Raw genomic sequence first — 22,512 nt, 5'->3', positions numbered from 1 at the left:
CCCTGGACCGGAATCAAGCTTCCTAGGACCGGTTTCTGGCATTTCAGCCGTCTTCAGCCAGGCTTGCTTGAATCCAGTGGCAAAGTGAGCAAGGGACTCACGTCTGAGCATACCCTGCCAACTTATGGCAAACAAAGCGGTACAAAAGGTGGTGGTGATGGACGGAGCATCTGAACCAATCAAACACTCACACCCAGTCAATAGATCTGGGTTTAATCCATCACTGTTCTTTAGCCCACTCTGCCACCCCAGTTCAGATATGGCCATATGCAAATCAGTCTGACCCTGTGCCTCATGGGAACAGTCCAGCCCGAACTGCCAAGCCATGCTTTCTGTGGACCGGAATCAAGCTTCCTAGGACTGGTTTCTGGCATTTCAGCCGTCTTCAGCCAAGCTTGCTTGAATCCAGTGGCAACGTGAGCAAGGGACTCACGTCTGAGCATACCCTGCCAACTTATGGTGAACAAAGCGGTACAAAAGGGGGTGGTGATGGACCGAGCATCTGAACCAATCAAACACTCACACCCAGTCAACAGATCTGGGTTTAATCCATCACCGTTCTTTAGCCCACTCCGCCACCCCAGTTCAGACATGGCCATATGCAAATCAGTCTGACCCTGTGGCTCATGGGAACAGTCCAGCCCGAACTGCTAAGCCATGCCTTCCCTGGACCGGAATCAAGCTTCCTATGACCGGTTTCTGGCATTTCAGCCGTCTTCAGCCAGGCTTGCTTGAATCCAGTGGCAAAGTGAGCAATGAGCATACCCTGCCAACTTATGGCGAACAAAGCGGTACAAAAGGGGGTGGTGATGGACGAAGCATCTGAACCAATCAAACACTCACACCCAGTCAACATATCTGGGTTTAATCCATCACCATTCTTTAGCCCACTCTGCCACCCTAGTTCAGACATGGCCATATGCAAATCAGTCTGACCCTGTGCCTCATGGGAACAGTCCAGCCCAAACTGCCAAGCCATGCCTTCCCTGGACTGGAATCAAGCTTCCTAGGACCGGTTTCTGGCATTTCAGCCGTCTTCAGCCAGGCTTGCTTGAATCCAGTGGCAAAGTGAGCAAGGGACTCACGTCTGAGCATACCCTGCCAACTTATGGCGAACAAAGCGGTACAAAAGGGGGTGGTGATGGACGGAGCATCTGACCCAATCAAACACTCACCCCCAGTCAACAGATCTGGGTTTAATCCATCACCGTTCTTTAGCCCACTCTGCCACCCCAGCAGGTGAAGTGTACATGCCATGTGGGTTCTGACAATGTACCCCCACTTTGAGAAGTACATTCACTGTGTCCACATAGACTGGGGCAACTTCTATTACTGGCTGATGTGGAATTTCTCAATGGGCTTTACCATAATATGGCACTTCCCATGGCAATGGTAGCCAGTCTGGGGGAAAATGGCACCGCTATGATGGACTTCTTCAAATAGGGCAGGGCTTTCTTGACACCCTGGTGGATGGTTATTCCGCTGCACAGACCCAGAATCTGGGCTCTTACTAAATAGTGTTCATTCTGTGCTGATGACTTGTGAATGTGGTTACCTTTACTCTTGTCTGCTGGAATAATGGTTCAATGGGCTTCGGAATAAATACTGTGTAGTGTTCTTTTAGTGGTCCAGACCCTAGTTGGTGCATGGTTGTGCCCTACTGTATATGTCGCCAGTATTCGGCACCACCAGCTATTACTGTCTCTAATACTGAGTACTCTTTGTTTGGTTCATGCTTGTCTCATGCTTGTCTCTGTTTCCAGCCGTACTTTGCGACCAGGTTCCATGCTTCTGACCTTGAAAGCCGGATGAAGGTGCTAGACAAGAAATCTGAGGTGGCAGACTCAGCCAATTCTGGGTTCTTGGAGGAGTTTGATGTAAGATGGAATGTCTGTTTACTCTCTGTTTATTCTCTCTCTCTCGCTCTGTCTCTCTTTCTCTGTCTCTCTTTTTCTGTCTTAATGTCTCTCTCACTTGTCGTCTTGCTCTATGTCTCTCTTCTTTCTCTGTCTTTCTCTTCCTTCTCTGTTTATCCTCCATTTTCCTCTCCCTCTGACCATTTTCACCCCATCTACCCTGCTACATTCTTCCATATTCTCTATCTTTCCACCAAACTTTTGCTGTTGCTTAAACAACGACTCTGACATGGTTCTACAAGGTTTGCTTTCCCACCCAAGGGTGCCACTGCTGAACTTTGGTTCAATGCACCAATGCTGAATGTGATAGACCGATTATGTAGCTGCACAGAACCCCACCCAATACACTTTTGAAGTGGAATCCTTGCTTTGGAGTTACTTACAATCCCTAAACCAGGACCTGGGACACTGTGGTACCGGAATAAACCCTATTTCACTTTTTATAATATCACACACACAAATGGCACTAAGAAGAATGGAAACTTTGAACTAAAAGCATTTATTCCAACAGGCTAACCTGTTTCTCAGCACTCTAAAACCCCCACACAGAATATGATAAAAACAGCAAATAAGCATGTTGCAAACAACGCAAATGAAAATGAACATTTCTAACATAGTTAAAATGCCATTTAAAAACGAAACACCCTAAACCCTTCTTCTATCCACTGCCCTAGGAAAGCATGGAAAATAGAACTTGTGATCTAGACTTTCGTGGAGAGAAACAACTCACAAAGAGGCGTGAAGTCAGTGTTGCATGCGAAAGGAAAACATACGCCACAGCAGCGTCCTTTTTAGGTCTCGGACTAGCGTCCCACGCAATGGGCGGAGTCCGGGATTTTATGTTTTGCAGTATGGGGGCTTGAACCCGCCCCTCTTCTCCATTGGCTGGCCTCGTAAATGCTGGCCAGCCATTGGAGGAGAGGGGCATCACTCGGTTCAGGCCCCGTCTTGAGCAGATTCGGGGGCGTGTTTTTTTGCATTTTTTAATCGGTGACATCATCCGTCACTCAAATGCAAAAACACGCCCCCAAATCTGAAAATGGCCGTGTGTTTCTCCGAGGCATTTCTGCTTTGCCTCGGAGAAACGTGGTGGTGTTTCCGGAGCTGCTTGCTTCCCTTCCCTTCTGCTTTCAGGAGCTGCTCGGCTCCGCTTGCTTCCCCCCCTTCCCTCCTCCGACGCGTTCTCGCCTAACCCCCTCCCCCCTCTGCCGCAGCTCTCCTCCGCCGCGCTCTGCGGTCCCCCGGGACCCCACCCCTCCCTCCCTTTCCAGCGGCCATGCTGCCTCGGCACAGTACAGTTTGAACACCCAGTATTGTGTTTTATTTTTGTCTGCAACTGTGAGTTTTACATTAACGTCCAATTCGGTGCAGTAAATATTCAGAAACTGCCAGTTCCAATCTGTCTGCTCGGAGCCGCGGTCACAATTACCTGGGATGCGCTGTGACAGACCGACTGGGTAACGGGGTCTGAACTCTGAAGCAACAGAACAACAGACACAGCTGCGCTTTGGAGAAGGGGAAAGTTAAAACAGCAAATTATGTTTCTCACACTTCTTCTCACACTTCAGCAGCCGTTTTGTCGGGTGTTATTAGTAAATACTGCTTTAGTTTTTACTATAAACATATTTATGTTTTGGGATTGTGTACAGCGTTGACATTCATATGTTCAGTCCTGTCTCTGACCTGAATCCTGCAGCAGCATAAGGCCAGATTACAAATTTGGAAGAAAGGCTTGAGTTCTGCGTTGGCATGCGCCCTTGTGTGGGTGTGGCTTAACGGCTAGGGTGGCCGACTGCGAAGCTGGGGCAGCGGGTTCGAGTCTGGTGGAAGGCTCAATCATCCTGGGATTCTGGGCGAATCACTTAATCCCATATCAATTAATTACCTAATTCCGGTTGCAAATGGAAAGACGTGTGAGATCAGTTTTTAATTACTTATATAACTATATTTGCAGAAGGTATGCGAGTTACTATTTGGAAACACTTCCGCAGGGATAAAAGTAATAAAAAGGCTGTTATCTGGCTGTCGCAAAGCCCAACAGGCAACAATTGAACAAGTTCTAAATTCAGAAGCAACTACATATAAACCTGCTGTGCTCCTATATTGCTTCCGCCCTGTCTACCCACAGTCTTCAGTCCTTTCTCTCACCACACACACCCCCAGCCATCCTATCCTCCGGCCCCAGCCCTCCTGTCACTACCCTTCCTCACCATACACCCCCCAGCCCTCACCACCCTCTGGCCCCATCCCTCCTGTCTCTCCTCCACTCTCCCTACCCTCATCCATCGGCCTCCAGTCCCTCCTCTGCTCTCTGTTTCTGTAGTTTCCATAAGGAGTTAGGTAGGGGGATGAGGCACCCACGAAGCACCCCTTTCTGCTGCCAGGATTAACTCTTTTGTCACTATAACCCCGTTGCATTCTGGGTCTTGTAGTTTCTGTCCGTAAGACCTGCGGACCGGACGCTCCTGCCCTGACAGAGAGTTAACTAAAGCCAGGGCCAGCTGAGAGGGCGAGTTCGTGACGTGGGACCACTTGGGCATATGCCCCTCTTCTGTCCCATTACCCTTAGACTTTAACCCCTGGTGAACCTAAATACGTCACATATGCCCTAGCCTTACTTCAAACCATGGCTGGAAACGAGACATAGTTAAGTAAGTTGCCAAAGAGATCCACCATTTTCCCCTTGGAGAAGAGAGCCGGGGTGACTCCGCCTTTCATCCGTGTGGAGGAGTCAGGATGTCTCCACCTTTTATCCGTGTGGAGAAGAGTCCACCTTTTTCCCTATAGTGGAGAGGGCCTCAGTGACTTCACGTTTTATCTTTGTGGATGACAGCGCCAAGGTGACTACACCTTTTTTCCTTATGAAGGGTAGAGTCTGGGTGACTGGCTGCACCTTTTATTTGTTCGCAGGAGAGTCTGGGTGACTGTACTTTTTATCCTTGTGGAGGAGAACTGTAGGAAGGGGGAGTCTCTGGTTGGCGCAGTGCAACACTGGCGACAAGCAGGGCCTCTCTCTTCCTCGTCAGGGCTGAGGGTTACCTTCAAGACAACCTCTGCTTACCCTCTAGGTAGTGTGGCTTAAGCAGTCTTAGGCTAATCTCTGGGGCATGTAGGGTTAAACATTTGCAATATTACACCCCCACAACCAACCCACCACACAATGACACCAAACTGTATTTGTGAAAATATATCTCTTTATATAAATCTCAAGCAGGCTTGTAAATACAGTCTTGGTTACTTTTTAAAAGCAGGTTCCAGTTACTCTTTTATCAATGTCACAGTTCTTTCTCAGCAATAAGCAATCTTTTGGGCCTTCTGCCCAGGTTCCAGCAAGGTTCAGTGTCTTGTAGCGCCTCAATGCGCGTTCCGCTGTCTCCGCTCGCTTCAGAGAGGAGAACGGGCCCGGCCGGCTAAAGCTCACGCTTCCCGCGTGGGCCTCGCGGACCCGGCACAGTGCGAGCCTCGGTTTCAGGGGCGGCTCACGCTGGGAAGCAGGCAGCGCGGTGCGAGCTCAGGACGTAGGACGCTCGCGCCGCAAGGGCAAAGAACACAGTACCTTGGTTTTCTTGTAGGTCTTGGAGCGGACGGCTGTCCGGGGATCTGTCCCACGTCGCGTTGTCTTCCTGGAGGGTGCGGCGGCCTGCGAGTCTCAGCGCAGGTCACAGGGCACCCGGGCTGACGGTGCAGATGCGGGGCAGGATTCTCCGGAGTCCGGTTCACTCGCACTGAAGGGGGAAGCTGCAGGCAGGCGGGGCTGAGGGGGGTGCACTCCACGGAGCGCGGGGCACAATTCAGGCACGGCTCAGCAGCGAGTCACTTCCAGCTGCGGGGGCCAGGGGGTCTCAGCGCCCAAGTCACGAGGGGCACAATCTTGGCAGTGCCGGTCTTTGCGGGGCAGCCTGTACCTCGGGGGTCACACAGGCGGCGATGCTTGGACCGGGCAGGTCCTCCCTTTCCGTTGTAAGGGCGGCTCAGCGCGGACAGTCACGGCGCTCGAACCAGCGCGGGGCTGATCCTTACTTTGCGGCTGGCACACGAACAGGCCACAGTCACGGTGGTCGGGGAAGGAGCACAGCTGCACAAATTGTCAGAGAGCGTGGCGGCAGGCACAGCGCTCTCAACTCTCCTTTCCTTGGCGCTGTAGAGACACACAGCACACGACAGCAGCAGCTTTTCTTCAGAGGGGTAGCGCCCACTGTTCCTGGGGCGCTGGTCAGGGGGCAAGTTCACAGGCAAGCCCTTGGAGATCTTTCAGCAGAGTTTGGCACAAAGTTCAAATAAGCAAAAGTCTTTGGTAGTCTTTTCTTTCCTCTCCTTTGGCAGCAAGGCACCAGACACAGGCCAGAGACAGCACTCCTCCTTGTCCTTCCAGGTCCTTCTCTTCGGGCAGAGTTTCTTCTGTAGCACAAACAGGATCTAATTTACAAGGAGCAGGGCTCCTACTTTTATACCCAGTTTCTTTTGTTCTAGCAAGCCAGGGGGGCCTCTGCATAACTGCTCCAGTCTCTGAGTACTTGTTGTGGGTACTTATGACTTCTGCATTCAGTGTGAGGGCAGGCACATCAGCCGCTCCCCAGGGGGGCGGAGCCGGCATTGAGAGGGCAGGAGTGGCCTGAGCACTTTGTTTACAAGCTTCGGTCCTTCCTGGGCCAGGTGCAGGCTGAGTCATCAGTCGCTCCCCAGGAGGGCGGAGCCAGCATTGTGGTGGCAGGGGCACAGCCTGATGCATCATTCAGGGGAAACTCCCACCACCCATTAAGGGGTCCTCCTGCTAATCACTACCTGTCAACTCCCAGCCCTGTCACTCACACACACCCGACAGTCAGATCCACATCCAAGCAGAGGCGGGCTGAAATGGTTAGGCAAGCAAATGCTAACTTTCTAAAAGTAGCATTTGCAAACACAGGATATTAAAATAAACTTTACTAAAAGAAGTATTTTATTATTCTGAGTTCAGGCATACTAAACACGAATTTCTACCATGTTCCCTGAGCCTGCTGGGATTATAGAGTGTAATAATTCCAGCAGCTCATCTGGCCTAGAAGGGAACAGGTAGCCTTACAATAGTGAAAAACGAATTTGGTAGTAATTCACTATTAGAACATGCCACGCACATCAGGGCATGTTCTACCTTATACTTACAATGCACCCTGCCCTCAGGCCTACCATAGGGGTGACTAATATGAAGTTTAAGGGAAGGTTTAGGGGCTGGCAAGTGTGGGCACTTGCCCAGCCAGGGTGACAGTACCAGACTGCACGCAGGTTCTGCAATGGCAGACCCTAGACACATTTTAAGGCTGCTTCTGTGGGTGGCGCAACCAGCGCTGCAGGCCCACTAGCAGTATTGGCATTCACAAGCCCTGGCACTCCTGGTGCACTTTACTGGGGACTAACAGTAAATCCAATGAACCAATCATGGACATCAATCACATGTACACTTTACAGTAGGGAGCACTTGCACTGCGGCACGGGTTGGCCGTGGCGCAGCGCCCTGAGTAGCAGACACCATCAAAACATTGGAGGCACAACAGCAAAAAGTGGAAGGGAAACTCACGCCAAGGTGCCAGGTCTAACACGTGTCCCCTCCAGCTGAAATGTGGGGAGAACTACCCTTCCCCAGGGAGTTCCTCATCACTAAGGCGGAAAAATCTGGACAGACCATCAGCGTTGGCGTGATCTGTGCCAGGGCGGTGTTCCACCGTGAAGTCCATACCCTGTAGGGAGATGGACCACCTCAACAGTTTTGGGTTCTCACCCCTCATTTGCATCAACCATCTGAGGGGCCTGTGGTCCGTCTGAACCCGGAAGTGAGACCCAAACAAGTAGGGTCTTAGCTTCTTCAGCGCCCAGACCACAGCAAATGCTTCTCGCTCTATTGCACTCCACCTACTTTCCCGTGGAAGTAACCTCCTACTGATGAAGGCTACGGGTTGGTCCCAGCCCTCCTCAGTCATCTGTGAGAGAACAGCCCCTACACCATGCTCTGAAGCGTCTGTTTGCACTATGAATTCCTTGGAGAAATCAGGAGCCAGGAGCACGGGCGCCGTGCACATGGCAGTCTTCAGGGTGTCAAAAGCCTTCTGACAGGTGTCAGTCCAAATCACATTCCTGGGCTGCTTCTTAGAAGTCAGTTCTGTCAAGGGGGTCACAATAGTGCCATAGCCCTTGACAAACCTCCTGTAATACCCAGTGAGCCCCAGGAAGGCTCTCACTGCAGTCTGGGTCTTGGGGGGTTCCCAAGCCAGGATGGTCTCAATTTTGGGTTGCAAGGGTGCCACCTTGCCACTCCCCACTTGGTGTCCCAAGTACACCACTGAACCCTGCCCAATCTGGCACTTGCTTGCCTTGATTGTGAGGCCTGCCTTGCGCAGCGCCATCAACACTTCCCAGAGGTGCCGCAGGTGTTCTGGCCAGGTGCCACTGAACACTGCGATGTCATCCAGGTAGGCGGCACTGAACTCATCCAGCCCGACCAACACCTGGTTGACCAACCTCCGAAAGGTGGCAGGGGCATTCTTCATCCCAAATGGCATAACCCGGAACTGGAAATGCCCATCGGGTGTGGAGAATGCTGACCTCTCCTTTGCCCCATCGGTCAAGGCGATCTGCCAGTACCCAGACGTTAAATCAAACGTGCTGAGGAACCGGGCAGCCCCTAGCCGATCAATGAGCTCATCAGCTCTGGGGATAGGGTGCGCGTCAGTCTTGGTGACTGAATTGAGTCCTCTGTAGTCCACACAGAACCGGAGTTCAGGTGTGGCTCCCGGCGCAGCAGCCTTTGGAACCAAGACCACGGGGCTGGACCAAGGACTGCTGGAAGACTCAACCACCCTAAGAGCAAGCATCTTGGAGACCTCCTCCTTGATGCAGGCCCGGACCCTGTCAGTTACTCTGTAAGCCTTATGCTTCACAGGTAAGCTGTCTCCTGTGTCCACATCATGGACGCACCAATCTGTGACACTAGGAACCAGGGAGAACAGGTCTGGAAACTGCCCCAGCAACTGGCGGCAGTCTTCCTGTTGCTCAGGGGTCAGGGTGGGTGAGAGGTTAACTCCATCCACTGACCCATCTTTCTCACAGGCCACTAAGAGGTCAGGAAGAGGCTCAGACTCCTCTTCCATTCCATCATCAGTGGCCAACAGCATGCCCACTTCGGACCTTTTCAAGTGGGGCTTGAGGCGGTTGACATGTAAGACCCTTAAAGGATTCCTGGGCGTCTTCATGTCCACCAAGTATGTCACTGAGCTCTTGCGCTCCACAACCTCAAATGGGCCTGTCCACTTATCCTGAAGTGCACAGGGTTCCACTGGGGCCAAGACATACACCTCTTGTCCAGGCTGAAGCTCTACCAGAGTGGCATTCTGGTCGTACCACCGCTTCATCTCCTCCTGGCTAGCTTCCAGATTTGCCTCAGCAAGTTGTCTGAAGCGCCTGGTTTGGTTTCTGAAGGCCAGCATGTAGCTATATACATTCTGGGGAGGTTTCCTGGGAGATTGCTCCCAGCCTTCCTTTACCAAACTCAGTGGTCCTCTCACGGGGTGACCATACAGCAGCTCAAAGGGGCTGAACCCTAGAGACTTCTGTGGCACCTCGCGGTATGCAAAGAGCAGGCATGGTAAGAGGACGTCCCACTTACGCCTCATTGGACCTTCCAGGCCCATGATCATGCCCTTCAGGGTTCGGTTGAATCTTTCAACCAACCCATTTCCTTGGGGATGGTAAGGTGTGGTGAACTTGTAGGTTACACCACACTCTTGCCAAAGGGACTTCATATACTTGGATATAAAGTTGGTCCCCCTGTCGCTCACCACCTCTAGAGGGAACCCCACTCTGGAGAAAATTCCCATTAGTGCACGCCCCACCACGGGGGCCGTCACTGTCCTCAGAGGGATGGCTTCAGGGTACCGGGTGGCATGATCCACCAAGACCAGGATGAACCTGTTGCCCATGGCTGTCTTGGGGTCCAGAGGCCCAACCATATCAATACCCACTCGTTGGAATGGCGTACTGACCACAGGGAAGGGTTGGAGGGGAGCCTTGTTCTTCCCTCCGCTCTTCCCACTTGCCTGGCAAGTTGGACAGGTCCTACAATGAGCATCTGAGCTCTTGTGCATTTGGGGCCAGTAGAAGTGGGTGACAAGCCTGTCATAGGTCTTGTCCATCCCCAAATGTCCTGCTAAAGGCACATCATGAGCCAGTCCCAGTAGGAAGGCTCTGAACTTCTGGGGTACCACCAGCACACGGGCTGACCCAGGTTCAGCAGCCTTAGGCTCTGAGTACAGGAGGTCATTCTCCCAGTACACATAATGTGTTTTGGCCTGAACACCATTGGCCTGGTCTGCAGCCTGCTGCCGCATACCCACGAGAGAAGGGCATTCTTTCTGCTCCCTGCAGAATTCCTCCCTGGAGGGGCCTCCTTCTTGCTGCCAATGGGTCAGCTCAGGCAGGTCCCCCAGTTCGGCAATCTGTTCCCCAGTAGGCTCCAGGGCATCCCCCTCAAGGTCTGCTTCCTCCTGGACCGTGGGAACTTCAGGGGCCGGTTTCCCGCGCGCCCTGCGCCTTCTCCCTAAGGCCGGTTCCTGGGCCTCTCCGTCAGGCCCCAGGACCTCTTGATCACCCCTACTGGCTGCCATTGACCGGGTGGTCACGCACGCCCAGTCAGGTAGACCCACCATCTTCAGGTGAGTCGTTTTCTCCACCTTTTCCTAAGGGGAGTCCTCCAAGTCATTCCCTAGCAAACAGTCAACAGGCATGGCTTTCCTCACACAGACCTGCAGAGTACCAGAGACCCCCCCCCCACTCGAAGGGAACTTGAGCCATCGGACACTGACTCTCTGAATTGTCAGCGTTGACAACCCTACAGTAGGCATGGGGTACAACCTGCTCCTGAGACACCAGGTGATGCCTCACTGCAGTCACACTGGCTCCTGTGTCTCTAAGAGCCTCAGCTTTCTTACCATTGATGGTAACCACCTGCCCATATTTTTTAGTGTTAGAGGGCAGGTAGCTTGTAGGGACCATCTCACTGTCTCCTAGTGAGACTAGGGTCATCTGAACAGGATCTCCACCCCCCGGGACCATCACTTCTTCTCCTAAGTGAACACTGGTCACTTGTCGGGGCGGAGCACCAGTGGGTGCTGGTTTTCCAAACAGGCGACACTTGGGGTCACTGGCTATGTGCCCCGGGTCACCACATTTGTAACAATTGAAGGGCCCCTTTGGAACAGGTCGACCTGTCGGGGCCCCATTCTGCTTAGGGGGTGGGGGAGGCTGAGAACCTTTCTGCTGGTCCCCTTGGGGATTACTTTGGGGGCCTTTTTGGAACCCTTTCTGTTTTCCCTTGTCCCCCCCACTCTTCTGCTGGGGACCCTGCCCACCCTTGGCGGAGTCTCCCACTGGACCCTTGTGGACCCTGGTGCTGAGCCAGCGGTCCGCCTCCTCAGCAAGTTTCCTCGGGTTGGACAACTTGCTATCAATCAGGTGCTGGCGTAACTCAGGAAAACATTGATCAGACAAGTGCTCCCATGCAATTAAATCAAAGAGACCTTGAAAATCATTCACTTTGTTACCCTTCACCCAACCATCCAGTGCTCTGCAAAAAAAAGTCACAAACTCCACATACGTATTCCCAGGCCGCTTATTACACCCCCTAAACTTCTGCCTATACATTTCAGGGGTAAGCCCATACCTGGTCATTAAAGCTTCTTTCATATGGGGATAGGATCTCTGGTCTTCAGTGGGCAAATCTAGCAGGGTGTCCCTTCCTTCGCTAAGGAACCTTCCCCATAACCCCGCTCCCCAATCCTTCTCAGGGACCCGGTGGGAAAGCATGGCTACCTCATATGCCCTAAACCACTGTCCTATGTCATCCCCCTTAAAGAACTCTTTAACTACATCTTTGGGGATGTGCACTCTTGACTCTACCTGCACCGGCGTTGTGCTGCCACCAGAGGGAGGATGATCCAAGGCTTTCTCTTTTAGACTCATCTCCCTCATTTTCATATCATACTCAAACTGGAGTTTTCTTTCTTCCAGAGCCATTTTTTTGCTTTCAAGCTCCATTTGGCCCTTCAAATTCAATTCTGCCATCTTGATCTCATGATCCCTGGTTGCCTGTCTGTCTGCCAGCTCCTCTGGCGACAGGCCTCTGCCAAAGCTAAGAACGCTGTCTGGTTTTTCCAGACCCACAGGATCCACAGGTGCATTCTGATCCTCAGGTGCCTTCCTAGATTCAATCCAGGCTCTCATGGCCTTGTAGAACTCAGGTTTGTTTCTGCATCCTGCGTGTGGAACCTTGAGTTTCCTGCAAAAATAACTCAACTGCTTCTTTGTGTAGTCATCCAGCTTTGATGCGTCCCATTCTAGCCCCTGCGCACTAGAGGCTATGGACTCTCCTCCATCAATGCTGTTTGTGCCAGGCATGTTTGCAACACTAGGGATCTTCTTCTTTAGCAAAATTAAAAAATCAAAAAGTCTGTGGCTAAGTTACTGGACTGTAATCACTATGCAATGGTCAGTAGCTAAGGTAAAACACTGCAAATGTAAATTCGCGAATCCTCACCGCTGCGTCCAATGTAGGAAGGGGGAGTCTCTGGTTGGCGCAGTGCAACACTGGCGACAAGCAGGGCCTCTCTCTTCCTCGTCAGGGCTGAGGGTTACCTTCAAGACAACCTCTGCTTACCCTCTAGGTAGTGTGGCTTAAGCAGTCTTAGGCTAATCTCTGGGGCATGTAGGGTTAAACATTTGCAATATTACACCCCCACAACCAACCCACCACACAATGACACCAAACTGTATTTGTGAAAATATATCTCTTTATATAAATCTCAAGCAGGCTTGTAAATACAGTCTTGGTTACTTTTTAAAAGCAGGTTCCAGTTACTCTTTTATCAATGTCACAGTTCTTTCTCAGCAATAAGCAATCTTTTGGGCCTTCTGCCCAGGTTCCAGCAAGGTTCAGTGTCTTGTAGCGCCTCAATGCGCGTTCCGCTGTCTCCGCTCGCTTCAGAGAGGAGAACGGGCCCGGCCGGCTAAAGCTCACGCTTCCCGCGTGGGCCTCGCGGACCCGGCACAGTGCGAGCCTCGGTTTCAGGGGCGGCTCACGCTGGGAAGCAGGCAGCGCGGTGCGAGCTCAGGACGTAGGACGCTCGCGCCGCAAGGGCAAAGAACACAGTACCTTGGTTTTCTTGTAGGTCTTGGAGCGGACGGCTGTCCGGGGATCTGTCCCACGTCGCGTTGTCTTCCTGGAGGGTGCGGCGGCCTGCGAGTCTCAGCGCAGGTCACAGGGCACCCGGGCTGACGGTGCAGATGCGGGGCAGGATTCTCCGGAGTCCGGTTCACTCGCACTGAAGGGGGAAGCTGCAGGCAGGCGGGGCTGAGGGGGGTGCACTCCACGGAGCGCGGGGCACAATTCAGGCACGGCTCAGCAGCGAGTCACTTCCAGCTGCGGGGGCCAGGGGGTCTCAGCGCCCAAGTCACGAGGGGCACAATCTTGGCAGTGCCGGTCTTTGCGGGGCAGCCTGTACCTCGGGGGTCACACAGGCGGCGATGCTTGGACCGGGCAGGTCCTCCCTTTCCGTTGTAAGGGCGGCTCAGCGCGGACAGTCACGGCGCTCGAACCAGCGCGGGGCTGATCCTTACTTTGCGGCTGGCACACGAACAGGCCACAGTCACGGTGGTCGGGGAAGGAGCACAGCTGCACAAATTGTCAGAGAGCGTGGCGGCAGGCACAGCGCTCTCAACTCTCCTTTCCTTGGCGCTGTAGAGACACACAGCACACGACAGCAGCAGCTTTTCTTCAGAGGGGTAGCGCCCACTGTTCCTGGGGCGCTGGTCAGGGGGCAAGTTCACAGGCAAGCCCTTGGAGATCTTTCAGCAGAGTTTGGCACAAAGTTCAAATAAGCAAAAGTCTTTGGTAGTCTTTTCTTTCCTCTCCTTTGGCAGCAAGGCACCAGACACAGGCCAGAGACAGCACTCCTCCTTGTCCTTCCAGGTCCTTCTCTTCGGGCAGAGTTTCTTCTGTAGCACAAACAGGATCTAATTTACAAGGAGCAGGGCTCCTACTTTTATACCCAGTTTCTTTTGTTCTAGCAAGCCAGGGGGGCCTCTGCATAACTGCTCCAGTCTCTGAGTACTTGTTGTGGGTACTTATGACTTCTGCATTCAGTGTGAGGGCAGGCACATCAGCCGCTCCCCAGGGGGGCGGAGCCGGCATTGAGAGGGCAGGAGTGGCCTGAGCACTTTGTTTACAAGCTTCGGTCCTTCCTGGGCCAGGTGCAGGCTGAGTCATCAGTCGCTCCCCAGGAGGGCGGAGCCAGCATTGTGGTGGCAGGGGCACAGCCTGATGCATCATTCAGGGGAAACTCCCACCACCCATTAAGGGGTCCTCCTGCTAATCACTACCTGTCAACTCCCAGCCCTGTCACTCACACACACCCGACAGTCAGATCCACATCCAAGCAGAGGCGGGCTGAAATGGTTAGGCAAGCAAATGCTAACTTTCTAAAAGTAGCATTTGCAAACACAGGATATTAAAATAAACTTTACTAAAAGAAGTATTTTATTATTCTGAGTTCAGGCATACTAAACACGAATTTCTACCATGTTCCCTGAGCCTGCTGGGATTATAGAGTGTAATAATTCCAGCAGCTCATCTGGCCTAGAAGGGAACAGGTAGCCTTACAATAGTGAAAAACGAATTTGGTAGTAATTCACTATTAGAACATGCCACGCACATCAGGGCATGTTCTACCTTATACTTACAATGCACCCTGCCCTCAGGCCTACCATAGGGGTGACTAATATGAAGTTTAAGGGAAGGTTTAGGGGCTGGCAAGTGTGGGCACTTGCCCAGCCAGGGTGACAGTACCAGACTGCACGCAGGTTCTGCAATGGCAGACCCTAGACACATTTTAAGGCTGCTTCTGTGGGTGGCGCAACCAGCGCTGCAGGCCCACTAGCAGTATTGGCATTCACAAGCCCTGGCACTCCTGGTGCACTTTACTGGGGACTAACAGTAAATCCAATGAACCAATCATGGACATCAATCACATGTACACTTTACAGTAGGGAGCACTTGCACTGCGGCACGGGTTGGCCGTGGCGCAGCGCCCTGAGTAGCAGACACCATCAAAACATTGGAGGCACAACAGCAAAAAGTGGAAGGGAAACTCACGCCAAGGTGCCAGGTCTAACAAGAACGTTTGATGGTGCTCCTGCACACAACACACGCCCCCCCCCCCTCCCCGCCCCAACCCTGGCAGTGTCATCACAGGGAGTTTAAACCCTATAATGGCCCTGTCCTCGGGAGCTGAACATAGCTTGTTTTTCTTTCTTCTTGTAAAAGCATTTGGTGAGATCAACAACGGGCATGACAGAGATCGTTTGCCATGTGCTGCTTCATATTGATAAATGTATAGATCAAAAAGTCATTTTCCAGTTGTCAGTGTCATTAGGTTCGAGGCATGTGGGCTGCTAAATTCATATCTATTGCATAGATCGCCGCCTAGTGTTGGGTCCGGATGATTGCACATTGTTGTCCTGGAAGAGTCTTCGAAGTATCACGAGATAGGTGGCTCCTCCCCTGGACTACAGTGCGCATGGGCATCGACTCCATCCCCAGATTGTTTTTTTCCGCCATTGGGTTCGGATGTGATTTTGACGTCTCCTTGTCGGAATCGAAAAAACGTACTTCTTAAGGCCAAAAGGCCTTCGTTACCTGCGTCGGTATTGTTAGCGTGCGGTCTCGAGCATCATCCCACTCTTCGAGTCGGAATTCTGCGGAGTCGAGTAACTCTTCGGACATCGAGGCCCTCTCGTCGCAGCAAGACCCCGACGATCTTACCATGGAACGGAGTCCGTTCAAGTTCTGCCCCGTCTGTGGGTCCAAGTACCCACATATCGACGTGCATCCAGTCTGTAACAAATGCCTCTCGCCGGCCCACAACGAGGACAACTGCATGGCCTGCTCAAAATTCAGGTCCAAGAAAACGCTCAAGCTTCGGCGCGCGGCGCGCCTCGAGGCCCGGCGAGCAGCTCCGGCACCCGACGACATATTCGTCGACCCCGCAGAAGAAGGCCGCAGCCATCATCTTCAGATTTCACCACCGTCGACGGAGGTCGAGGCCGATCCCGAGGAAGATGTCGAAGGACTGGGCCAAGACCTTGAATATGTCGAGGAGGTAGGGGACGACGAAGAAGTTTATGGGGCCGCGGAAGATAGCTCGGAGGAAGAGCTATGCCCCGAAAGTTACATGATTCAGGCTCAGGTCACGGGATCGCCACTCGGCCTTACCCACGACCCTGCCCCGCTATCCCCAGCCCCGCCTCCTGGCCCGGCCACGGACACAACAGCGGAGACGCCATTGCGCGTATCGAAACCGAAACCTTCGGAATCGACCACACCTAAGATGGCGGACGTCCCATCGAAAACGAAACCGAAACCAACGGCTTCGACAACACCTAAAATGGCCGACGTCCCATCAAAAATCACAAAACCTGCTCCCCCATCGACTCCGTCGCCCTCAGGCCCTCCGAAGTCGAAGAAGGCTGTCGAGTCAACAGCGCCGCAGAAGGTGCCCAAGGACCCGTCCTCGAAGACGGTCGTCCATCATGGGTCGGGCACGGTTACACCGGCAATATCCACTAAAGCCGTCGATCCAAAGTCTGCACAGGCCCACGACACAGAGTCCGGAGGCACTACGCATCGGCACAAAGACAACAAATCTAAAGCAACGGCATCGGCGCCTAAGCCTGTAACGGAGGCACGGACCGTCGCTACCGAAGATTCGTCGGCAGCCTCCGCTTCAACGCCAAAGGCCTCCGATAGTACCGGACATGAGGCATCGGTTACCAAACCCTCCGCTTCCTTCCCAAAGCAGGGCGCTGACTCCCTCAAACGTATTCGGGAGAAGGCTTCCACGTCGATGACTCTTACGCCGTCGGGTCCAAAACAACTGGACGCACCTGCCAAGACTTCGAGCAAGCTTCTGTACACACTGCCGCCGAAGGTGGCATCGAAGGCATTTGCACCCAAATCGGTGCCGAAGAGATCTGAAACGTCAGAACCTTCGACGCAAAGTGGCCGATTGGATCGACATCAAGCCTCAGAAGAACAATCTGAGCATTACATCGATGCATAAACAGGGAAATTGACCCTCTATAAAAGAAAGATCACTTCCCAACCATTACAATCCTATGTCATTCCACTAAAGAAGAAAAGGCCAGCACATGACATTCCTGCCCTTGTGGAACCTATTCAACCTACACCAAGGAGGAGTCCGTCACCTTCCCCCAACCAGTCAGGATGATGACCAGGATGACCAGTACAATTTCCCGGACAACAATGACCCTGATGTACAACAGGACTCATATGACGACACTGGTGACCAGGGAGGCCATCAGGGGGTACAGGACCCACAGGTTTTTGGTGCACGTACATCCCCAACTGAAGATTCTGCGGCATTCAATGCCTTAATAGATCGGGCAGCTGCAAATCATGATGTGGACATGCATGCTGACCCAGTGGAAGAAGATTTCTTGTTTGACACTTTCTCTGTCTCAGAAAGAACAGTTAAGATACTTCCTATGCTGAAAGGTGTCCTTAAGCATGCCCCAGAGATCTTTAAGGAACCTACCAGGGCGAGAGTGGTGAACCCACGTATCGAAATAAAATACAGACCAGCACCTGGGGACCCTGCATATATTCGGGGACAGTTGCCTCTGGACTCGTTGGTCGTCGCCAATGCCCGAAAGAGGGCGAACTCCCAAACAACGGGTGAAGCTCCTCCCCCAGACAAGGAGTCGAAAGTGCTTGAGGCATCGGGCAAAAGAGTGGCTGCGCAGGCTGCCAATATCTGGCGTATATCAAACACACAGGCACTATTGGCACAATATGATAGGGCGCATTATGACACCCTAGAACAGCTCCTTCAACACCTACCTGATCAGTTTAAGGAGGGAGCCGAAATGCTCATACAAGAAGGAAAGCTCATCTCAAACGCTGCAATAAAGTGTGCACTTGATGTGGCTGATACAGCGGCTAGGGCGATTAACACTAGCGTCATGTTAAGGCGACAAGCATGGCTTCGCATATCAGGGTTTAAACCTGACATTCAAACAACAATACTCAACCAGCCCGTTAATCCTGACAGACTGTTTGGCCCAGATGTTGACACCACCCTCGAGAAAATTAAAAAGGACAATGAGACAGCTAAGTCCATGGGGGCGCTTCAGTCTCAACAATTCAGGGGGAGCACTTTTCGTCGCTCAGGTGCACGTGGTGTTACCAGAGGACACTTGGGTCAACAGACACAATTCACAAAGGGTGGCGCACAATCCTCGTACCCCAAGCAGGGTAGAGGGGGTTACAGAGGTAATAGTGCCAAGGGCAGAGGCAGAGGAAACAACAACTCCCGTTCCTCTGCCGCCAACAAACAGTGACTCTCTGTCACTGCCCCCCGACCATACAACACCTGTCGGGGGGAGACTCCAGCAGTTCCTGCCAGTCTGGACATCCATCACCACAGACAGGTGGGTAAGACAGCTTATCCAGTACGGTTATTGTTTGGAGTTAACATCCACTCCACCCAACATTCCCCCAAAACAAAGTCCTATGTCGGCAGAGCACTTGCACTTATTGCAGCAGGAAGTAGTGGTGATGCTGCAAAAAGGCGAAATCGAGCTTGTACCAGTGGAGGAGGAAGGCACAGGGGTCTATTCCCTGTACTTCCTTATCCCAAAGAAGGACGGATCCCTCAGACCCATTCTGGATCTACGCCCCCTCAACCTGTATATACTGTCAGAACACTTTCACATGCTTACACTGCAGCAGATTCTTCCCCTGCTGAACCAAGGGGACTTCCTAGCAACCTTGGACCTCAAGGATGCTTATTTTCACATACCACTCCACCCATCCCACAGAAAATACCTCAGGTTCACCATCCAAAACAGGCACTATCAGTTCAAAGTCCTACCCTTCGGAGTGACCACTGCCCCCAGAGTGTTTACGAAGTGTCTGGCGACAGTTGCGGCGCACCTCAGGAGGCAGAACATACATGTCTACCCTTACCTAGACGACTGGCTCGTTCAAGCAAAGTCAGAACAACAGTGCGCCGCAGACATGTCCCACACCATTCGCCTCCTCACAGTCTGGGGTTCTCGCTAAACTACCCAAAGTCGCACCTTCAACCAGCCCATGTGCAGCAGTATCTGGGCGCGACAATAAATACCCTGACCGCTATGGCTCAGCCAAACCCGGTCAGGATCGACAACATTCAGTCGCTGATCCAGAGGTTCAGGCCGCAACACTCACTACCAGCGAGAGTGTTCATGCAGTTGATAGGCATGATGGCCTCCTGCATCTTCATAGTCCCGGCGAGGACACTCTTTCATGACCAAAGCTTTGTGTTTACAAAACTTGAGGAAAGAGAGCGAGAGTGTGTGTGTGTGTGTGTGTGTGATGTGTGTGTGTGAGTGTGATATGTGTGTGATATGTGTGTGTGTGTGTGATGCGTGTGTGTGATATGTGTGCGTGATATACGTGATGTGTGATATGTGTGTGTGTGATGTGTTTTCTATGTGATTCGTTTTGAAGCTGTTAATTTGTGTGGGTGCAAATGCAATAGGTCTCCATTTGCCAGAGATTACGCTATTGGCATTGTAAATGACAATGCCATTCATTTATATGTTTTAAAAACAAAAACATAAATAAAAATAATGTCATGAGCAATGCCAATAGCTCTAACTTTAACAATGGCGAGACCATTGCATTGTAAATGCTTGTCCTTGGCTTCTGCTCACTATCTGCATCAGCTGCGATATAGCAACTTCTTGGTGTTCTAGCAGCAGTCCGCATCGGCTCCAGCATTATCTGGTGCGATAATCTGGGCAGAAAACCTTACCTGACAAGCAAATGATCAAGTGGCAGTCCCTTTATACTATCTCTTATAAAGGATTGGATTTCGTACATAAGTTCAGGAGCTTCTGACATAGGCTATTTGCATCAAGGTGTATATTCCAGACATATCCTGATGATCCTAAAAGGTAAATGGACAACAATTCAGACTATTCTGTTTCGACTATATGTCCTTGCGTGCTCTTATTTGACCTTGACATTTTGATAACTTGACACTTATACCTGACTGGTGTCGCATCAGGTGTGATATCTATGTCATTGCTTGAATGACTTGACAATTTCACAGTCCTTATAATGATACGGTCAGACAACATCTGCGTTAAGGGCAGACATGATAATGATTCTGCATAAATTGGGAGAAAATGGTGACACCCATGACCTAATATTGAGAAAATAGCTACTCCCATAACTCAAGATGGAGACGGGAGCCTTCTTAAAATCGAGTTGAACCTTAGGGGCTTTACATCACTGCTCTTGCTCTTTTACTCCATCTCTCCTCCTAGCTCTCTCTCCCTCTCATCTTTCATTCCTGTCTTTCCCCTCTCTTTATCTCTGTTCGTCACTCTCCCTTCTCCTAATCTAGTCTTTTCTTGATCTCATTGCTGTCTCTTTTTGTCTGGCCCTCTCATGCCCATCTGCACTTTCCACCCATCACCCCATTGCTTTTGGTCCTAAGCTAATTCTGTTGAGGTATCAGTTCCAACAGTTGCACATAGATCAGCATTTCTTATAGATGTGATGTAACGGTTAGCACCCGAGTCATCCACGCCATGACTGTGCATGTTTGCTCTTCTTTGGTTGCCCATGGTATGTGTCTCTTTAAATGTTTGTTTTTTTGATGGTATTTTTACTATTTCTTCCTCTTTCCCTTTGTTGCTCTCTATCCTTCACTATATCCTCTTCTCGTCCTCTAGTCTGTCCTCTTATCGCCTACTTCCTTCTACTCTTGCCCCATCACATTTCTTGCTCCTTGGTTAATTCACATTCTGCGTCATCTTGGTGGCTTCCAGGCCTTACAGAAGCAGGAGGCCAAGCAGCTGCGAGACCGCTCTGAAGGACAGCGGCCGGAGAACAAGAGCAAAAACCGGTACAAGAACATCCTACCGTGTGAGTATGGACGGCAGGTGTGGTGCTCACCTATGAGACATGAAGGAGCTCTGAGCCTATGTGTGTAGGAGATCTGAGCTCTTGTGTCCATGTAAGACCACTGAATGTACCTGTGCTTATCAGAGAGCGGATCTGTAGTTATGGATCAGCGAAAAGTGCTATTTAATGCCTTATAGCTTTGGTCCCCTTTGTTTTGAGTCTCCAAGTTGTTCTACAAAGTACACATTAGTTCTACAAAGTACACTTTAACCCAACGCTGGTCGTTTTCTGCAAATTTCAAAGAGATTGGTTAATGAGGGATGAAACTAAAAGGGGTGCAGGTGTGACAAAATTTTATTTTTTCCCTTATAATTATAAGAATAAGTTTCACTCAAGATTGCAACAAAATCTGCACAGAGTGGCAGAGACGAAGGGATCGGTCCACCTGTGATCTTTTTTTAGTTTGATGTAAACCTGGGCAGTCATTTTTGAGCTATCTACGGAGTAAATAAGTACAATAGAGAGTTGACATCTTAACTTTAACGCTATCTGTATGGTTCAGCTTCAGAACTGATTAGATAGCTAGATATTTTTTTAAGTTTAAAAAGCTTTATTGAAGTAAATAATCAATGTAAACAACAGTACAGAAGAGAGAAAAAAAAGTAATTAATAGAATTTAAATGAAGTAACAATATGTAAAACTGATGAGGCACCTCAACAGGGACCCATAAACATTACTAAGGGAAAAAGCTTTTAAAGATTTTGTGTTAAGGGAGGAGAAAAAGAAAAAGAAAGGGGGAAAAGAGAGAAAACAGAAGGAGAAGAGGAAAAAGGAGGAAAGAAGAGAGAGAGAAAAGAGAATGGGAATAGCCTAACAAAATAGCTCATACAGTGAATAAAAATGAAAAAAGAACAACATTAGGAGAATGAAACAAAAGAGTAGGGTGCATCATATGGTAGCCAAACATCAAACATGTCTAGAAAGAAAGTCAGTTAACGGCAGCCATATTAAATCCCTTTTGATTAGTAAAGCAGTCGTGGTGGCAAAGGCACGATCCAGTCTATGGTGATGGCAAAGCAAGTTCCACCAGGCAGTGTAAGATAATTTAGAAGTGTCCTTCCAGTTGGTGGTGATGACCTGGAAAGAAATTGCTATAGCAAGGTCTATAAATGTACGCAAATTACAATGAAAATCCCAAATAGGTGAAGAACCACCTAAGAAAATGTGTACAATTTCAAAAGGAAAAGTAGTGTTCAAAATTGTGTTCAATTGCGACCAGATTTTCGACCAGAAAGAGTTAATAAAGGGGACAATAAAAAAACATGTGCATGAGGTCGGCAGCATTATGAGAACAAGACCAACAATTTGGAGACTCGAGTAATTTGAATTTGCATAAGTCATAAGGTGTAAAAAAAAGTCTGTTATAAAGAAAATAAAATGTCTGTGTAGTACTAGCTGAACGGGAAACAGTATGTATTTTAGACCAAATAGCGTCCCATGTCGGAAAGGAAAATTCCTGAGCTAAGTCCCGTTCCCAGAGTAACTCAAGTTTAGCTTTAATTCTAGCAACATTGGGGAAAAGAAGTGTCTTATAA

At 50.7% G+C, this 22,512-nt stretch overlaps 1 protein-coding gene across 2 annotated transcripts in view; it reads left to right on the top strand.

The window, feature by feature from the left end:
* LOC144768103 (tyrosine-protein phosphatase non-receptor type 6-like) overlaps positions 1–22,512 on the top strand; it is a 203,922-nt gene that overhangs the window by 105,008 nt on the left and 76,402 nt on the right. For both annotated transcript variants that reach the window (XM_078651503.1, XM_078651502.1), the window contains 2 exons: positions 1,764–1,877; positions 20,841–20,937. In XM_078651503.1, coding sequence (XP_078507629.1) covers positions 1,764–1,877; positions 20,841–20,937 — 211 coding nt within the window. The remainder of the gene's footprint in view (positions 1–1,763; positions 1,878–20,840; positions 20,938–22,512) is intronic.

The sequence above is a fragment of the Lissotriton helveticus genome, chromosome 7, assembly GCF_964261635.1.
Source record: "Lissotriton helveticus chromosome 7, aLisHel1.1, whole genome shotgun sequence".
In the NCBI taxonomy this organism is placed as follows: Eukaryota; Metazoa; Chordata; class Amphibia; order Caudata; family Salamandridae; genus Lissotriton; species Lissotriton helveticus.
This window is presented reverse-complemented; position numbering and strand designations above follow the sequence as displayed.